This window comes from Tachyglossus aculeatus, chromosome 23, assembly GCF_015852505.1.
Source record: "Tachyglossus aculeatus isolate mTacAcu1 chromosome 23, mTacAcu1.pri, whole genome shotgun sequence".
NCBI classification, from domain to species: Eukaryota; Metazoa; Chordata; class Mammalia; order Monotremata; family Tachyglossidae; genus Tachyglossus; species Tachyglossus aculeatus.
In genome coordinates, this window is record NC_052088.1 from 15406821 (window position 1) to 15425095 (window position 18275).

An 18275-nucleotide genomic window follows, 5' to 3' on the forward strand; every position below is an offset into this window, starting at 1 on the left:
AGCGCTCAATAAATGCGATTGAATGAATGAACGAAAGCCCAATCTAGGCCTTTCTCACCCTGGACTGCCCTCAGTCTCTAGGGTTGTCCATCACAGTGTTCGGCACAGGCAGATGCCACTGTGCCATCCAAAGTTCAGGCTTTGCCAAAGCTACACAAAACTGGGCTTGTATCTGCCAGGTTGGGCAACCCAACTGGAGGAGGGCCTGGGAATCAGAAGGACCTGGGTTCTAATCCTCACTCCATCACTCGCTTGCTGTGGGAACTTGGGCAAGTCATCTAACTTTTCTGGGCCTCTGCTTTCTCATTTGTAAAACAGGGTCTAAGTACCCATTCTTCCTGCCTCTTAGACCAAGAACTCAATGTGGGCCAAGGACTGCGTCCACCCTGATTATCTTGTATCTACCCCAGCGTTTAGTCCAGTGTTTGGCACATACTAGGTGCCTAACAAAGACAATGATTATTAGCATTATTGGTAGTATTATTATCGGAGGAAGAGGATGAGCGGTGCCTCGGGAAGTTTTCTAGCTTGAGACATTTGACTCGCCACCTTGTGCCCCGTTGGTACGTGGAAATAGACTTGGAACTTGCCCAGTAAATACTATCCGCCGAACTATTGGCTGTCTCGGCGGCCAGGTGAAGACTGGCTGCTAAGGAATGCCCTCGGGACTCCCGCCCTGGGCCTGGGGATCCTTCTGGCATTCATTCAGCCCTTCTGTAGCGTGACACTTTATTCTCCTCCCGAGTTAGAGAGATGGGTCGGGGGGTAGGGGGATGCTGCTCAGGGCCGGTGCTGCCTACGGGGCCCACGGGCGCAGCCCGGAATGAGTCTCTCTCTCTCTCTGAAGGGAAACTGCCCAAGATGCAGGAGGAAATCCAAACGGTCAAGGAAGAGGTGTGTTTCAACATGAGCACGAGGCTGCCGCCGCCCGCCGCCTTCCCTCCCGGCCCGCCGTCGGGGAGTCCCAGGACGAAGCCCCCACCGAGGGAGGCCTTCCCAGAAAGCTTGGGAGCCCCCTTCTCCCAATTCCGGTACGATGCTCCGCCGGGGGATCCCGGCGGGTCCCGGAAACGGAAGAGTGTGCCCAGCAAGATGCCATCCGGGGGCCCCGCGGCCGAGGCCCCACCTGTCCACCCGCCCCCGCTGCGCCCACCACCTGCCCCGGCCTTTCTGGCCCCGCTGGCCCGACCCCAGCCCCCCAAACCCCCATCCCAGATGATCGACCTGTGTAATGTTGGCTTCCAGTTCTACCGCACCCTGGAGCGCTTCGGGGGCCAGCCGGTCAAACGGGAGCCGGTCCAGCCCGGGGCCCCGTGGCCCCCGCCTCCCTTCCTGCCCGTCCTCCCCTTCCCCTACTACCCCCAGGCCCCCCGCGGCCTGGTGCTCCCCTTCCCGGCTCCCAACCGCCCCGCGGGCCGGCCCCCGCAGCCGCCCCAGGGCCCGGCCCGGCCGGGGCCCCCGAGGGCCGGGGCCGAGGGCGGGCCCCAGGTGGAGCGGGTGGACGTCAACGTCCGGATCGACGACAGCTACTACGTGGACGTGGGCGGCGAGCAGAAGCGCTGGCAGTGCCCCACGTGCGCCAAGTCCTACACCTCCAAGTACAACCTGGTGACCCACATCCTGGGCCACAGCGGGGTGAAGCCCCACGCCTGCGCCCGCTGCGGCAAGCTCTTCAAGCAGCTCAGCCACCTGCACACGCACCTGCTGACCCACCAGGGCACGCGGCCCCACAAGTGCCAGGTGTGCCTCAAGGCCTTCACGCAGACCAGCCACCTCAAGCGGCACATGATGCAGCACAGCGACGTCAAGCCGCACAGCTGCCGCGTCTGCGGCCGCGGCTTCGCCTACCCCAGCGAGCTCCGGGCCCACGAGGCCAAGCACGAGGCCGGGCGCTGCCACGTCTGCGTCGAGTGCGGGCTGGACTTCCCCACGCTGGCCCAGCTGAAGCGCCACCTGACCGCGCACCGCGGGCCCGTCCAGTACCGCTGCGGTGAGTGCCCCAAGGCCTTCCAGTACCCCAGCCAGCTGCAGAACCACATGATGAAGCACAAGGACATCCGCCCGCACATCTGCTCAGAGTGCGGCATGGAGTTCGTCCAGCCGCACCACCTCAAGCAGCACTCCCTCACCCACAAGGTAGGGCTGGCCGGGGCCGGGGCGGAACCGGAACCGGGGACCGAAAGGCGGGGAGAAGGCGGCAGGGCCGCAGGGAGAGAGGCCAGCGCAGATAATAATAATAATAATGGCATGTGTTAAGCGCTTTCTATGGTTCTAAGCGCTGGGGGGATACAAGGTGATCAGGTTGTCCCACGTGGGGCTCACAGTCTTAATCCTCATTCTACAGATGAGGTAACTGAGGCTCAGAAAAGTTAAGTGACTTGCCCAAGGTCACACAGCAGATGTGCGGCGGAGCTGGGATTCGAACCCATGAACTCTGGCTCCAAAGCCCGTGCTCTTTCCGCTGAGCCACGCTGCTTCTAATGGAGCAGATGGAGCAGCCTGGCTCTGCAGGAAGAGTTGGGGGTCGGGGTTCAAATCCTGGCTCTGCCACTTCATTCATTCATTCAATTGTATTTATTGAGCGCTTACTGTGTGTAGAGCACTGGACTAAGAGCTTGGGAAGGACAAGTCGGAAACATATAGAGACGGTCCCTGCCCAACAACGGGCCCACGGTCTAGAAGGGGGAGACAGACAACAAAACAAAACATGGAGACAGGTGTGAAAATCGTCAGAACAAATAGAATTATAGCTATATGTAGCTATAGTCATTCATTCATTCAATCAGTCATATTTATTGAGCACTTGCTGTGTGCAGAGCACTGTATTAAGTGCTTGGGAAGTACAAGTCAGCAACAGATAGAGACAATCCCTACCCAACAATGGGCTCACAGTCTAGAAGGGGGAGATGGACGACCAAACAAGTAGATAGACATCAACAGCATCATTCATTCATTTAATCATATTTATTGAGCACTTCCTGTGTGCAGAGCACTGTACTAAGTGCTTCCCAAGCACAAATTGGCAACAGATAGAGATAATTCCTACCCAACAACAGGCTCACGGTCTAGAAGGGGGAGACGGACGACTAAACAAAACAAGTACAAAACAAAACGAGAAGCAGCGTGGCTCAGTGGAAAGAGCCCGGGCTTTGGAGTCAGAGGTCATCGGTTCAAATCCCAGCTCCGCCACTTGTCAGCTGTGTGACTTTGGGCAAGTCACTTAACTCCTCTGGGCCTCAGTTACCTCATCTGTAAAATGGGGATTAAGACTGTGAGCCCCCGTGGGACAACCTGATCACCTTGTAAACTCCCCAGTGCTTAGAACATAGTAAGCGCTTAATAAATCCCATCATTAAGTAGACAGGCGTCCAGAGCATCATTCATTCAGTCATATTTATTGAGCGCAGCCCACACACTTTTCTCCACTAATGCTAACCTTCTCACTGCGCCTCAATCTCATTTATTTTGCCACCGACCTCTCGCCCATATCCTGTCTCTGGCCTAAAATGCCCTCACTTGTCAGCTGTGGGATTTTGGGCAAGTCACTTCACTTCTCTGGGCCTCAGTGACCTCATCTGGAAAATAGGGATTAAGACTGCAAGCCCCACGTGGGACAACCTGATCACCTTGTATCTCCCCCAGAGCTCAGAACAGTGCTTCGCACATAGTAAGCGCTTAACAAATACCATCATCATCATTATTATTCTCTGTGCCTCAGTTCCCTTGTCTGTAAAATGGGGATTAATACTGTGGGCCCCACGTGGGACAATCTGATCACCTTGCATCTAACCCAGTGCTTAGAAGAGTGCCCGCCACATAGTAAATGCTTAACAAAAACCATAATTGTTATTACTATTACAACACAACAATCCGACACATTCTCTGCCCACAAGCGTACACCCCAGCTCTTTTATAGCGTAGAGTAAGCCCTTAACAAATACCACAGTGAATATTAATTAGAAAAGGCCCCAGCAGGTGATAAAGAGTTTTCATCGTTGAGGTTTTCCTGTTGGCTGTTGGCTAAAAGAGAGAGCGAGGGTCTCGACCCCTCCGTCTCTTCCCTCTCTCCTCCCTGCAGGGTGTGAAGGAGCACAAATGTGGGATCTGTGGCCGGGAGTTCACGCTGCTCGCCAATATGAAGAGACACGTCCTGATCCACACCAATATCCGAGCCTACCAGTGTCACCTCTGCTTCAAGAGCTTCGTGCAGAAGCAGACCCTGAAGGCCCACATGATCGTCCACTCCGACGTCAAGCCTTTCAAGTGCAAGGTGAGCGGCCTGGGTGCCCTTCCGAGTCCAACCGGGCAGGCCAGATCCCACGCACAGGGAGGGGGATGCTACGGGAGGGCAGGGGCCCGGGAGGGGCGACAGTCACGGCCCCAATCGATCGATCCATCCGTCCTAGCTATTGAGCGCTTACTGTGAGGACAGCACCGGCCCAAGTGCTCGGTAGAGTACGACAGAACAGAGTTGGTAGATACGTTCCCTGCCCACAATGGGAATGTGTCTCTTTGTTGTTATACTGCACTCTCCCCAGCGCTTAGTTGCAGTGCTCTGCACACAGTGAGCACTCAATAAATACAACTCAACGAACAACGCGTTTACAGTCTAGACAAGTTCTAGTCAAAGTAGGGTGTTGAGGGGTAAAGGAGAGAATGAATCCATCCATCCGTAGTACTTATTGAGTGCTTACTGGATGCAGAAAACTGAACTGAGAACTTGGGATAGTATAAGAGAGTTAGGTGCGATTCCTGCCATCCAAGAGCTGTCAATCTCGTGCGGGAGACAAACAGGGAGTGAAAAATAGGAATAACGGAGAGAAATGAGGGAGGGGGGCAAGAGCAGAATGGTGAGAAAAGCAGCGAATTGGGGCCACCGTTCACTTCTTCGTCCACCCCACATCGCTGTCATAGCTCTGAGCTGGATGGCTCAGTTGGCCTGTTTGCCCAGAGTGAGCCCTAACCTTTCCAATGAACGGAAAGCTCCAGACCCATCGGGTTGGGGTTTGGTGTTGGGATCTGCCCTTTCCTGGCTTCTTCCCCAGCCTCCTCTTCCCTTCCGCCTCCCCTCCATGACCTCTCCCAGTGGCAGGTACAGTTCAGCGGACTCTTCATTTTCCGCCTTGGGATCACGTTCGTTCGTGTTCCAGGGAACACAGTGGGAGAGGTAGGGCCCGGCCCTCCGGTTTGCGGCTGCCTGGCTTAAACTGGGCTCTTTGGTCAGCTTGGTGCCAGCACCGAGAATTTGGTGGGAGGAAAGGAGGAAGGGAGAGTAGTAACTTGTACTTGTACTTCCCAAGTGCTTAGTACACTGCTCTGCACACAGTAAGTGCCCAATAAATACGATTGATTGATTGATTGATTAGTAAGGATTGACTGTGTTTGCGCCCTTTGACCGAAGAGTGCTCCTGCAGGTATAATTACCAACAGAAGTGGCAGGAGGAAGAGGAAAATGAGATGGTCCGAATTGTTTTCCAGGGTTCCTTTCCTTAAGTGCATTTTCCTGGAAGGCCAGGGCCCTTCTTTGTGACTACGTAAATTGTCTTTGAAGGACCTGGTAAGAATAACTTCAACCTTGAAAACAGGACTACAAGGGGCAGGCCCTGACTTCCACCCCAGCAGGAGCCTAGTTGGCGGGAATAATAATAATAATGATGGCATTTATTAAGCGCTTACTATGTGCAAAGCACTGTTCTAAGCACTGGGGAGGTTACAAGGTGATCAGGTTGTCCCATGGGGGACTCACAGTCTTAATCCCCATTTTACAGATGAGGGAACTGAGGCACAGAGAGGTGCTGTGACTTGCCCAAAGCCACACAGCTGACAATTGGCAGAGGCGGGATTTGAACCCATGACCTCTGACTCCAAAGCCTGTGCTCTTGCCACTGAGCCATGCTGCTTTTCTTGAGGGTGGGGAGACTGGCTCCATTAGCCATTAGCTTCACCCTTTTCTCTGATCCAAACTTAACCTAGAACTGCTCACTAAAGGGACAACTGACCATCTGTGTTTCGTTCGTTTGATTTCCCGGCTCCCTGTTTCCATCGAGAGTGTGGAAAGGGGAATGCAGCAATGGCAGGGTTTTCGTCTACCGGCTCCATTGTGTTGTCCTCTCCCGAGTGTTTAGTACAGTGCTCTGCACACAGTAAGCATTCAGTAAATACTAATGATTGGTTGACTGAGGAAAGGGGGGGGGATCCAGTAATCCACAGACTGGGTAAACCGACAGCCACAGAGAATAAAGAGTCGGCTGGGTACTTCCTGTAGATGAAGTCCAGGGTGATGGGCTCCAGCCTCCGCCCTATGTGCCCCCCAGGTCCCTCAGGAATAAGAGGGGGAACGATTGCTCCGGCAACAGGGGGATGCCACTTAGGAAGCTAATCCAGGTGTATATCTTCTCTTGGCATGAGCCTGGCTTCTCTGCTTGAGACACGGGCCCGGCCAAGAGCTTGTATACCACAGCCTTTGCTGCACGCAAGTGCGGAAGCTGCCCCAGTCCTGCTGGACTGATTCAGTCCCGGTTTGCTTTGTTAAAGGCCGGGTATTTAAAATAAAAAGACTGGACATAAAGATGTCCAGAATGTCTCCATGCCAGGCAGTGGACTGATTACCTGAAAACCAGACTGACTGCCCAGAACCAACCTGGATAATTGACCTCCCTACCACAGTCCTATTGCAGAAACACTCTGGGCATGTCACTCCCCTTTCTCAAAAATCTCCGGTGGTTGCCTATCAACCTTCACATGAAGCAAAAACTCCTCACTATTGGCTTCAAAGCTCTCCATCACCTCGCCCCCTGCTACCTCACCTCCCTTCTCTCCTTCTCCAGCCCAGCCCGCACACTCCGCTCCTCTGCTGCCACTAACCTCCTCACTGGGCCTCGTTCTCACCCATCCTGCCATCCACCCCTGGGCCACATCCTACCTCTGGCTTGGAATGCCCTCCCTCCACAGATCCGCCAAACTAGCTCTCTTCCTCCCTTCAAAGCCCTACTGAGAGCTCATCTCCTCCAGGAGGCCTTCCCAGACTGAGCCCCCGCCTCCACATATCCTTCCCTCCTCCCCTCCCCAGGGCCCCCACTCCCTCCCTCTGCCTTACCGCTTTCCCCTCCCCACAGCACTTGTGTATATTTGTACATATTTATTACTCCATTTATTTTATTGATGATGTGCATATATCTATAATTCTGTTCATTTTGGTGCTATTGACACCTGTCTACTTGTTCTGTTTTGCTGTTTGCCTCCCCCTTATAGACTGGGAGGAGCCTGTTGTTGGGCAGGGACTGTCTCTATATGTTGCCGAACTGTACTTTCCAAGCACTTAGTACAGTGCTCTGCACACAGTTAGCGCTCAATAAATATGACTGAATGAAGGAAGGAAGGAAAGAGGAGAACCAGACACGAAGGAGGGTCCCCGGGGAGCTGGAGGGCAGAAGAGAAGGGGTTAAATGTGGAGGCAGAGAGTTAGTTGGCCTGCTCTCTCACCCTGAAAGACCACCCTGATGAGGAGCTGACTTGCACGGCTAAGCCAGGGTCCTGAGAGAAGCCAATTCGTCCAGCTGGGCCCTGTCGCCTAAGCAAAATTAATTCACCTCATGAGGAAACTGAGAATCCAGTGGTCACGAATTCCATTCCCCCGCCTCCAGGCGGGCCTGCTCTTTCACCACCCCAGATAATCAGCTGCCTGTGCTTAGCTAAGACAAGACCACAATCTCGCTTAGTGACGCATCACCAAGTCCTTCCTTCAGGAAGTTCTTGCTTCAGTCTAACCTAAATCCCTTCTGCTGCAGCTCCAGGCCATTCCCTCCACAGGGGAAACATCTGGTCAGGGAGCCATTTATTCCCCACGGGACCACTCGCGAACAATGGGATGGAAAGTTATGGATGGGAAAGAGCCGCGAGGCGGTCACTCTTGTTGTTTCCGCAAAAGGGTTCCTGGCTCCTCTGGTCCTTGGGCCGTCGGCTCCGGCTCTGGGTCCCAGTCCCTGGGGCTGGCTAACCAGTCACCGAGCAAGGGGCCCGGGCATGTGATCCGGGCTTCCAGGGCCCGGAATGGGCTCCCCAGATCCCGGGCCAGCCCGGCAGGAGCTGCAGCTGCCTTCCCAATAGCAGAGAGCCAGCTGCCACCATGGAGGGGCCATCCAGAGTTTCCGGGACACGGCCTCCTTCGAGATGGGTAAAGCCGGGAGCTGCCAAAGCCATGAGTCATGGGTCATCTGTGGCCCGGCGTGGTCCGGCGTGGACCGACTAGGGCCGGCTCCGCTCCTGGGAGCATGCGATGCCAGCCCAGGGTGCGGCTGGGCAGGCGGGGGTGTTGGTAGCCTCACGCCCGCATCCCCGGGGACGGTGTGGACCGGTCAGGCTGCCCCGGCGGACGGCCGGGGGTTAAAGCGGTGACCAGATAGCCGCCTTCTGGCAGCCAGCGCCTCCTGAACAGAAGGAAGGATATAGCCGGAGGAACGGCCGGCTGAACAATGCTTCCCGCGTCCCAGGGGGCCCGCCTGCAAATAGATTCCATCTTGCTTTCTCTTGTACTTTTCAAAGCTTCCTGTTTTCTCACGGTCCTTTTGGACAGTTTACAGTCCCTCTCTGTCCCTCCCTCCCTCTCTCCCCCTCGGAGGAAAGGAACACCCTTTTTATTAAAAAAAAAAAAAAGGGAAAGAAAAGAATGCGAGGGAAGGAGAGTACAGCACCGGACTCTTCTCCCCACCCTGCAGGATGCAATTCTCCTAGCCCTTTTTCTCCTAGCCAAGAAGACTGGGGGCTGGCTTCTTTGGGAAATCTCTGCCTCACCCGGGCACTCTGGAGCTGGTAATAATTAAGTAATTACTACTCGCTCGGTGCCAGGATAGATCCGAACTGACCTGCTTCAACAGCCCCTGACCCCCACAGGGAGGGAGAATTGGTATTTCAGTCTCTTTTTCCAGGGAGATAACAGAGTCCCAGAGACCAACTTGCTCAGGGGCCCAGAGCGGCAGCAATCTGGGTGCTCCGACTCTTTCCGCTAGGCCCCGCTGCCTCCTTTCCCCTTCCTGCATCCCCTACATTTCCAAATCATCCCTCATGGCCCTCCTCCTTCCAGGGCAGCCGGTCCCAAGTCTTTCAGGGGTTGCTGGGTGCTGTCAGCACCTGCCTGAGCCGGCGTAAAATCCGGGAGACAAGGGGCCGGGGCTCCCTTAGGCCTGGGCGAAGCAATCAATCAATCAATCGTATTTATTGAGTGCTTACTGTCTGCAGAGCACTGTACTAATCACTTGGGAAGTACAAGTTGGCAACATAGAGAGACGGTCCCTACCCAACAGTGGGCTCACAGTCTGGAAGACTAGAGCACTGTGTCCCTAGACTGTGTGGCCAGCCCATGCCCACGGAGATGAGTAATTCTGGGGTGTGGGGAGATTGGCACCCTCAAGGCAATTGTCCCCAGGAGAATGTCCCCACCCCATGGCCAGTTCTGTCTGCAGATTCCCATTATTATATTATTATTATTATTGTGGTATCCGTTGAGCACTTATTATGTGCCATAGACTGTACTGAGTGCTGGGGTGGATACAAGCAAAGCCACTTATTATGTGCCATAGACCGTACTGAGTGCTGGGGTGGATACAAGCAAAGCCACTTATTATGTGCCATAGACTGTACTAAGTGCTGGGGTGGATACAAGCAAAGCCAGTTGGATGCAGTCCCTGTCCCATGCGGGGCTCACAGTCTCAATCCCCATTTTACAGATGAGGTAATTGAGGGATAGAGAAGTGAAGTGACTTGCCCAAGGTCACACAACAGACAAGTGGCAGAGCCAGGATTAGAACTCGGGCCCTTCTGACTCCCAGCCCCGTGCTCCACCCACTAGGCTATGCTGCATTCCAAGGGCCGGGGCCAAATGATCCGCACAAACCTAATGCAGGGAGAAGATGGGCTTGGAGATGAATGTCTGAGAGAGCGAAACCCCTAGGTGCCAAAGAGAAGTAGTAATAGTACTAGCTGAGCGCCTTCTGAGTAGAATGTGCTGTTCTAAGCACCTGGAAGGGGACAACAGAAGCAAATCACCCATTCCCTGCCCACAGGGAGCACACATTCTAGATTTGGCCTAGTAGATAGAGCACAGGCCCGAGAATCAGAGGCCCTGGGTTCAAATCCCAGCTCCGCCACTGGTCTGCTCCATGACCATGGGCAGATCACTTCACTGTTCTGTGCCTCAGTTTCCTCATCTATAAAATGGGGATTAAATCGTACTTCTTCCTACCCAGACTGTGAGCCCTACATGAGACAGGGACTGTGTCCAACCTGATAATCTTGTATCCATCCCAGCACTTAGAATAGCGGTTGGCACATAGCAAGCACTTAAGTAGGACCAAGCAGCGTGGCTGAGAAGCAGCGTGGCTCAGTGGAAAGAGCACGGGCTTGGGAGTCAGAGGTCACGGGTTCTAATCCCGGCTTCCCCACGTGTCTGCTGCGTGACCTTGGGCAAGTCACTTAACTCCTCTGAGCCTCAGTTCCCTCATCTGTAAAATGGGGATTAAGACTGTGAGCCCCACGTGGGACAACGTGATCACCTTGTATTCCCCCAGCGCTTAGAACGGTGCTTTGCACATAGTAAGCGCTTACCAAATGCCATCATTATTATTATTGTTATTTTTATCTGATTATCTTGTACCTACCCCAGGATTGATAGACAGCACTGAATTCATACCATCCATATTAATGACAGAGTTGAGCTCGGCGGAGCTGGGCACAAGGAACTCTGTTCCCCTTGGACTCTAGAAGAAACCAGAGCAGATCACTTCCCTGAGGGGGTAGATTCTCATTCTTCTTCCTAATCCTTTGGCCTTTGTTCCCCAAAGAGTGTAAGCTCCTTGTCCACTGGGGCTGTGCCTTGTGCGTCCCTTTCCTAACCGCTCAGTGCAATAAGCCGCACTCTGAAGGTGCCCGATAAATATCATCTCTGCCACTTCATTCACCTTGGCTTTCTGGCCTCAGAAAAGCATGGCCATAATTTCCAAGTCACTTTGATAACTATTTTTCAAATGATATACTTGTAGATCAATTAATTGTATTTATTGAGCACTCACTGTATGAAGACCAGTCGATTGTATTGTATTGAGCACTTCCTGTGTGCAGAACACCATACTAAGACCTTCAGATTTTACAATATACACGTTCCCTGCCCACAACGAGCGAACAGCCTAAAGAGGGAGACAGACATTAATATTATTAAATAAAATCACAGATACGCAGATAAGTGCCGTGGGGATGGGATGGGAGAAGAATTAAGGGAGCAAGTCAAGGCAGCGCGGAAGGGAGTGAAAGAAGAAGAAGGAGGGCTTAGTCAGGGAAGACCTCTTAAAGGAGATGTGCCTTCAATAACGTTTTGAAGGTGGGGAGAGTAACTGTCTGTTGGATATGAAGAAGGAGGGCATTCCCGGCCAGAAGCAGGACATGGGGGAGAGGTCAGCGGTGACATGGATGAGATCGAGGTATGGTGAGAAGTTTGGCATTAGAGGAGGGAAGTGTAAGGGCTAAGTTGGAGAGGAGAGTAGGTACAGGCCACTGTACTAAGTGCATGGGAGAATACACTACAAACAAATTGGCAGCCATTATCCCTGCCCAAAATGAGCTTCCAGTCTAGCTGTGCCTGTGCAAGGGAGGTGTTCAGAATGAGCCCCAGTCCGGAGGAGGGCAAAACACCACCCGCTACCGGGCGAACACAGTGGTGGGGCCAACTAACCCTGCTCAGAGCCCAGTCTCGGGCACCAGGATTCCAGTTCTAGTTCAGACGAAGGGTCTCCCTCTGGCCACTAGATTGGAAGCTTTTTGAGGGCTAGCAGGATCTAGAATGAAAACCACCAGAGCTTATTGCTTTCGGTTACTGTAGAGCTGCTGCACTTGAAGCAGAACTGACAGGGGGTGGGGAAAGGCGAGTGGGAGGGCGGGGAATGGCACCTTCAAGGCAGCTGCTTGGGTCGCCTTGATTTTAGGCAAATCTGAACTGTAATGGAGAAGTCGGGCTGGGGAAAAGCTTCAATTCATTTCTCCCATTCAATGCATGTACTCAGTCCGTCAGTTATAGCTTCACATCGCTAAAATCAGCTTTCTGCTCCATCCAAAACCGATCCAAACATTCATTCATTCATTGTCGTATTTATTGAGCACTTACTGTGCACAGAGCACTGTACTAAACACTTATCCTATCCCACCTTGACTAATGCAGCAGCCTCCTCGCCAGTGTCCCCGCATCCCGTCTTTCCCTGCTCCCATACTTCACTCTGCTTCCCGGATAATTTTTTTAAATAAACATTAATTCTACATCCCTCATTCATTCATTCAGTTGCATTTACTGAGCGCTTACTGTGTGCAGAGCACTGTACTAAGGGCTTGGGAGAGTACATTTCAACAATAAGCCAACAAAGAGCTGTGCTGGGGGGGGGGGGGGGGATGGGGACTACAAGGGACCCTCCAGTCCTCAAGACCCTCCAGTGGTTTCCCATCCATATCTTCATCAGACAGAAACGACTCCCCCACTGGCTGTAAAGCCCTCAATCAGTCCACCCCCTCCTACCTTACCTTGCTGATTTAATTTTAGCTTCCCCACCATACTCGGCTTAGGGAGAAGTAGAGCCAGCCCTCTTCAGAATGGAGCCAGGGGACGTAGCGTGGCATGATGGCCGTGGCAGGTGGTTTAGTGGAAAGATTTGGAGACTGGGAGTCAGGAGACCCAAGTTCTAATCCCAGATCTGCCACTGGTCTTGGGTAAAATGGGGACCATGTCTGATCTATTTTGCACCTATTCTAGTGCTTAGCATAGTTCTTGGCCCATAATAAACACTTAATATATATCACGAACCCATACTCCCAACTTCCGCCTCCAAAAGTTCTCCTAGTTCCACCTCAGAACAAAATCTCCCCTCTCCACCCTCACCTCATTCTGCTGTGAATCTTGCCACTTTGACGCAGTTTAAAGTGACCAGATTCAACAAGTCAAAGTCGTTCGGGTGACAACTCTCACCGCAAACTGAGCTGGGGTTGTGTTTCCCTTTCCTGACCTTCCCCGGGCCGAGGGTGCACTTTGTGCCCCGCGCGCAGACACACAAAAGCTACTTAGGCATACACCTTTAAACTCTTCCATTTCTCCCCCTACCTGTACTTTATTTTAGTGTCCGTGTCCCCTACTAGATTGCAAGTTCCTTAAGGGCAGGGATGGTGTCTCCTGACTCAGTTGGACTCTCCCAAATGTTGAGCGGTGCAGCGCTCTGCCCACAGTAGGCCCTGGAGAAATCCGCCAGATGGGTTGATTGATACACCATGTTTTTTCCCTGTGTGTGTCTCTGGCAGTTGTGCGGAAAGGAGTTCAACCGAATGCACAACCTGATGGGCCACATGCATCTGCACTCGGACAGCAAACCATTCAAGTGCCTCTACTGCCCGAGCAAATTCACCCTCAAGGGTAACCTGACGCGCCACATGAAGGTCAAGCATGGTGTCCTGGACAAAGTGTTTCATTCTCCAGGTGAGATCACAGTACCCCACAGCGGGAGGGAGACGGATCCCTCCAAGGGCCCGCCACCATTTTCTACGCGGCTTTCTCCATGCCCCAAGTAAGGGGTTGACCAGTCCATTCCAGACTGTAAGCTTGCTGTGGGCAGGGAACGTGACTCTAGTTGACTGAACCCCCTCCTTCCTCTCCCCCTCCTCCCGCCTTACCTCCTTCCCCTCCCCACAGCACCTGTATATATGTACATATGTTTGTACGTATTTATTACTCTATTTATTTATTTTATCTGTACATATTTATTCTATTTATTTTATTTTGTTAATATGTTTTGTTTTGTTGTCCGTCTCCCCCTTCTAGACTGTGAGCCCACTGTCGGGTAGGGACCGTCTCTATATGTTGCCAACTTGGACTTCCCAAGCGCTTAGTACAGTGCTCTGCACACAGTAAGCACTCAATAAATACGATTGAATGAATGAATGAATGAATGACTCTCCCAAGCACTTTGTACAGTGCTCTGCACATTGTAAGTGATCGGGAAATGCCACCGATTGACTGACTGGGGGGAGGAGGTCCAAAGCTCAAGCAGCTTGAGCCAGTGGCGAGAGAGATGGGGAAAAAACAAGTCTGGTAAAGCTGTATCAGGCTGGATGAGTCCCGGGACCCTGGGTGACTATGGGAGAGGCAGGATGATGGAGTCTCCCAACAGGAGCTATGGAGGAGTGTCAGGCCCGAGGATCCATGTGGAGGAATCGATTATAGTGCCCGCGGCTCGTATGGTGCCACTCGCACCTCGCTTCCTCTCCGGGCATAGTCCTGCTCGGGCATGGAGTGCCACGAATGAGTAGGCGGGCAGGGGCACCGCCCCTTTTCACACCTTTACTTGCTTTGGCGAGCTACAGGTAGAGGCGGAACTAGAACTCGGGTCTTCCGATTCCCAGAGCGGTGTTCTTTCCACTGGCTCCACAGAAAGGGCTGGAGGGATCTAGGCTGATGACGGATTGATTAGGCTTGACTTGGAGGACTGGGCATGGAGAGGGAGCCCAAACAGGAGGTTCAGGAGGTCTCTAGTTTGGGGATCGGCCAATCCCCACCCCCGCCCAGCCCCCGGCCCGAGAAGGCCTGCAAATCCTGACCGCCCTCAGTCCTGTGTCGTGAGTGCCAAGAGCAGTTGGAGCCCGTGGGGTGACCCACAGTGCAGACAATCCCACTCTCTTTCCAACAAGCCACTTCCTCCGCCACCACACAGTGGGAGAGGCGGGAGGTCCACGTCTCTGAGAAAAATCGGACGAGCTCACCCTCGCTCCTCTCAAATCTCCCAGCTCTCCTCTGAGGCCGGCCAACCTCACAAACACGATTTCCTCCATACTGTGGACCTGAGTTATTGCCCAGTCACAGAGCCCCTGTCCTTGGGCTCGCTCGGCCTGAGAGGAGAGGAAAACGTCCATCATGACTCTCCCCACTTGTTATCCAGCAATGCCGGGGAGCTCAAACAGGTGATCATTGAGGGAGCCATGCAGGCCACTTCCAAGAAAATGTGGACTGCCCCTCTATTGATAATAATAATAACGATGAGGGCATTTGTTAAGTGCTTACTATATGCCAGGCACTGTACTATGTGCTGGGGGGGTCTGCTTTGTGACCTTGGGCAGTCATTTCACTCCCTCTGTGACTCGGTTGACTCCTGTAAAATGGGGATTAAGACTGTGAGCCCCATGTGCGACATGGACTGTGTCCAATCTTATTATCTTATATCTCCTCCAGCGCTTAGAACAATGCCTGGCACAGGGTAAGCACTTAACAAACACCAAAAAAACCCAACAAAAACTAGCACCTCTGCCAGATCCCTGGAGGGGCAATTTGCCTTAAGAGGGTTTTGCCTATTTTAATGATGCTACAGGTTAGCCTGTGTGTTGGCGGTTCCCCACTCCGTGGACAGAATCGCCCACATCAGAACCCAACTGAGGGGGAGATCTTGGCTAGGAACGAGAAAGAGACCCTGTGGCACCCGTCCCCAATTCAGTCCACCTCTCTAGGGAGGCATCCCTCTCCCTCCGGTCTGTGGGAACGGCCTGGAGGGCCGACTTCTGGACCCGAACTCTGTGTTGGCTGTTTCAGGTCTCGGAAGGGGAAGGGGGGCCCCGACCCAGACCGCAGGAGCCCTGAGGAGCTTGGAGCAGGAGGAGCCCTTCGACCTCTCCCAGAAAACCCGCACCAAGGGGGTCGCGTTTCATTCCGACGGAGAGAGCGCCAAGGGCAGCTCATGCCCCGAGGAGGACGAGGACCACTGCTCCGAGAGCGAGCGGTACAGTCCGGGCCCGTTGGCCCCCGACCATCACCACCTCCTTTCCAGGCGCCGCGGCCTGCTGAGGAAAGGCGCGAGGCGAGCTCGCCGAGATGCCCCCTCCCTTCAGGAGAGGGAGCAGGGGCTGAGCCACGGCTTCGAGCAGAAGGAGAAAGAGAGTCAGAGGGCCGAGGGAAGCCAGGAGAGAAACTGTGCCCACAAAGACGACTGTCTGGGCTTCAGACCGTTTCCAGACCCCAGACTTGGCCACTCTCTGTCTGATTACCTTTACTTCAAGCACAGGAATGAGAGTCTGAAAGAATTGCTGGAGAGGAAAATGGAAAAACAAGCTGTGCTTCTGGGCCTCTAAATGGACAGTTTTCATATCTCGACCGGAAAATGAGAACTAGGAGATTCAGATTCTGCTTTCAGCAAAAGTTCTCGTTTGCTAGAGACGGGGAGTTTGTAAGAAGGCCTTCAAGATGAACCCCAATAAACAATTAAAGACAAAAATTAAGGTAAAGTGAATGCCCATCCATTTCTCCATTGGCTCACTACTGCCAGTGCTGGCCTATATCTGGGGGAAAAGCCTCTTTGGGAAAAGCCTCTTCGCTTTCTTCCATTATTATTCAAACATCCTAAGCTGTATACATTCCCCTGGATATATAATTGTAAGCTGACTCTGAAGGGGTTACAGAAGCTTTTATTTTTCTCTTTCTGGTCACACACACACACACACACAAACACACGCACCCTTTCCCTCCCACCCCCCTTTGTCTAAATGCATTAGCAGTTGAGGTGTGTGATTGCTAATGGACATTAAACAGCAGCAAGATGCTAGAGGTTTCATGAGGGTGGTGGGCGATTTTTCAACTAGAGCAGAATATCGCTAGGGACTTTATTATTCTGATGATGATGTTGGCTAAAGCTACGTGTTAAGCACTGTTCTAAGTTCTGGGGTAGATACAACTTAATAGGATCAGACTCGGTCCCTGTTCCCCGTAGGGTCCGCAATCTAAGCAGGAGGGAGGACAGACATTGAATCCCCACTTTAGAGATTAGGAAACTGAGGCCCAGAGACACGAAGTGAGTTGTCCAAGGTGGCACAAGGCCTGGAAATGAGGGAGATGAATTCCCGCAAGTCCTCTGTGCGCTTTAAGGCTCAGTTTGAGGGCCAGCAAGCCTCTCCAGAGGGAAAGCGTTGAACAACTCTGGTGTATTGTCCTCACCCAAGCATTTAGTACAGTGCTTCGCATGCAATAAGTGCTCAATAAATATCATTGACCTACCACATACCTCTTTGGAGGCCCCCCCATGTTGGTTTCCAAACTTCCCAGCCCAAGCCTCATCCAGGAATCCAACCTGAGTTCACCTGTAGCATTATCCAAAGTCTCTCCCCACCACCGATGGAGCTGAAAGACCTTGCTAGCTGCATCTGCGGCACTGGCATTCATTCATTCGTTCATTCAATCATACTTATTGAGCACCTACTGTGTGCAGAACACTGTACTAAGTGTGTGGGAAGTACAAATCGGCAACATATAGGGATGGTTCCTACCCAACAATGGGCTCGCAGTCTAGAAGGGGGAGACAGACAACAAAACAAAACAAGTAGACAGGTGTTAATACCATCAGAATAAATAGAATTATAGCTATATACACAATATAGCTATATAAACCGGCAGGTAGGAGCCTGCAAAGTTGATCTCTTCTAGTTGGAGTCCAAGCTAGGAGCAGTGCTCCTCTTCCTGAGGAGCAGCGGGGTCTACCGGGAGTTAGAAGCCCTGGGTTCTAGTCCTGACTCTGTCCACCCGGCTCCTGGGTGACTCTGCACAAGTCATTTAATTTTTCTAGGCCTCAGTCTTCTCATCTGTAAAACGGGGACTGTGAGTCTCTTAGCCTTAGAGCCCCACGTGTGAAAGGGACTGTGTTCGGTCTGATTATCTGGTATGTCTGACCTGATTATCTGGTATTGACCCCAGTGCTGGGCACACAATAAGTGCTTAATAAATACCATTGCTGGAGTTTTTAAGGCCTGGCATGAAAAGACAATTGTGCCTTGAAATCCAAACTCCAGCTTGTCTTCGGTCACTAGCACTTGGGAAGAAGAATTAACATCAAGGCTTTTAGAAGTCTTTACTGTATGTCAAAACACTGTGTTGAGCGACTGGGGTAGATATACAATCATCAAATCAGACTTAGTCCTCTTTCCACATGGGGCTGACCACCCAAGAGGCAGGAAAGGCAGGACCTTATCCCTTTAACAGATGAGGAAACTGAGGCCCAGTAAGATGACGTGACCTGCCCAAGGTCCCAAAGCAGGCCTGCGGCAGAGCCCAAATTAGAACTAAGATCTCCTGATTCCCAGAAGCCCGAGGATTGCTCTCAGTGGGCCCAGTACTCTCCCTTTGGTTCAGGTTCCATGACTCCAAGTCGGGAGATGAGTTGGGCTATAGTCCCAGAGAGAGGCCCAAGATTTCTACCCTGGGCTCCGGGACTAGCTTGGCCCAG

The 18275-nt window shown here is 52.7% G+C and overlaps 1 protein-coding gene across 1 annotated transcript in view; it reads left to right on the top strand.

Annotated features, from left to right (window-relative positions):
- Positions 1 to 17226, top strand: part of ZNF366 (zinc finger protein 366) — an 85495-nt gene extending 68269 nt beyond the window's left edge. The window contains exons 3-6 of the mRNA XM_038765805.1: positions 848 to 2136; positions 4079 to 4270; positions 13324 to 13498; positions 15599 to 17226. Of these exons, the coding sequence (XP_038621733.1) occupies positions 848 to 2136; positions 4079 to 4270; positions 13324 to 13498; positions 15599 to 16134 (2192 nt within the window). The 3' untranslated portion in view covers positions 16135 to 17226. The remainder of the gene's footprint in view (positions 1 to 847; positions 2137 to 4078; positions 4271 to 13323; positions 13499 to 15598) is intronic.
- The last annotated feature ends 1049 nt before the right edge of the window (positions 17227 to 18275 follow it).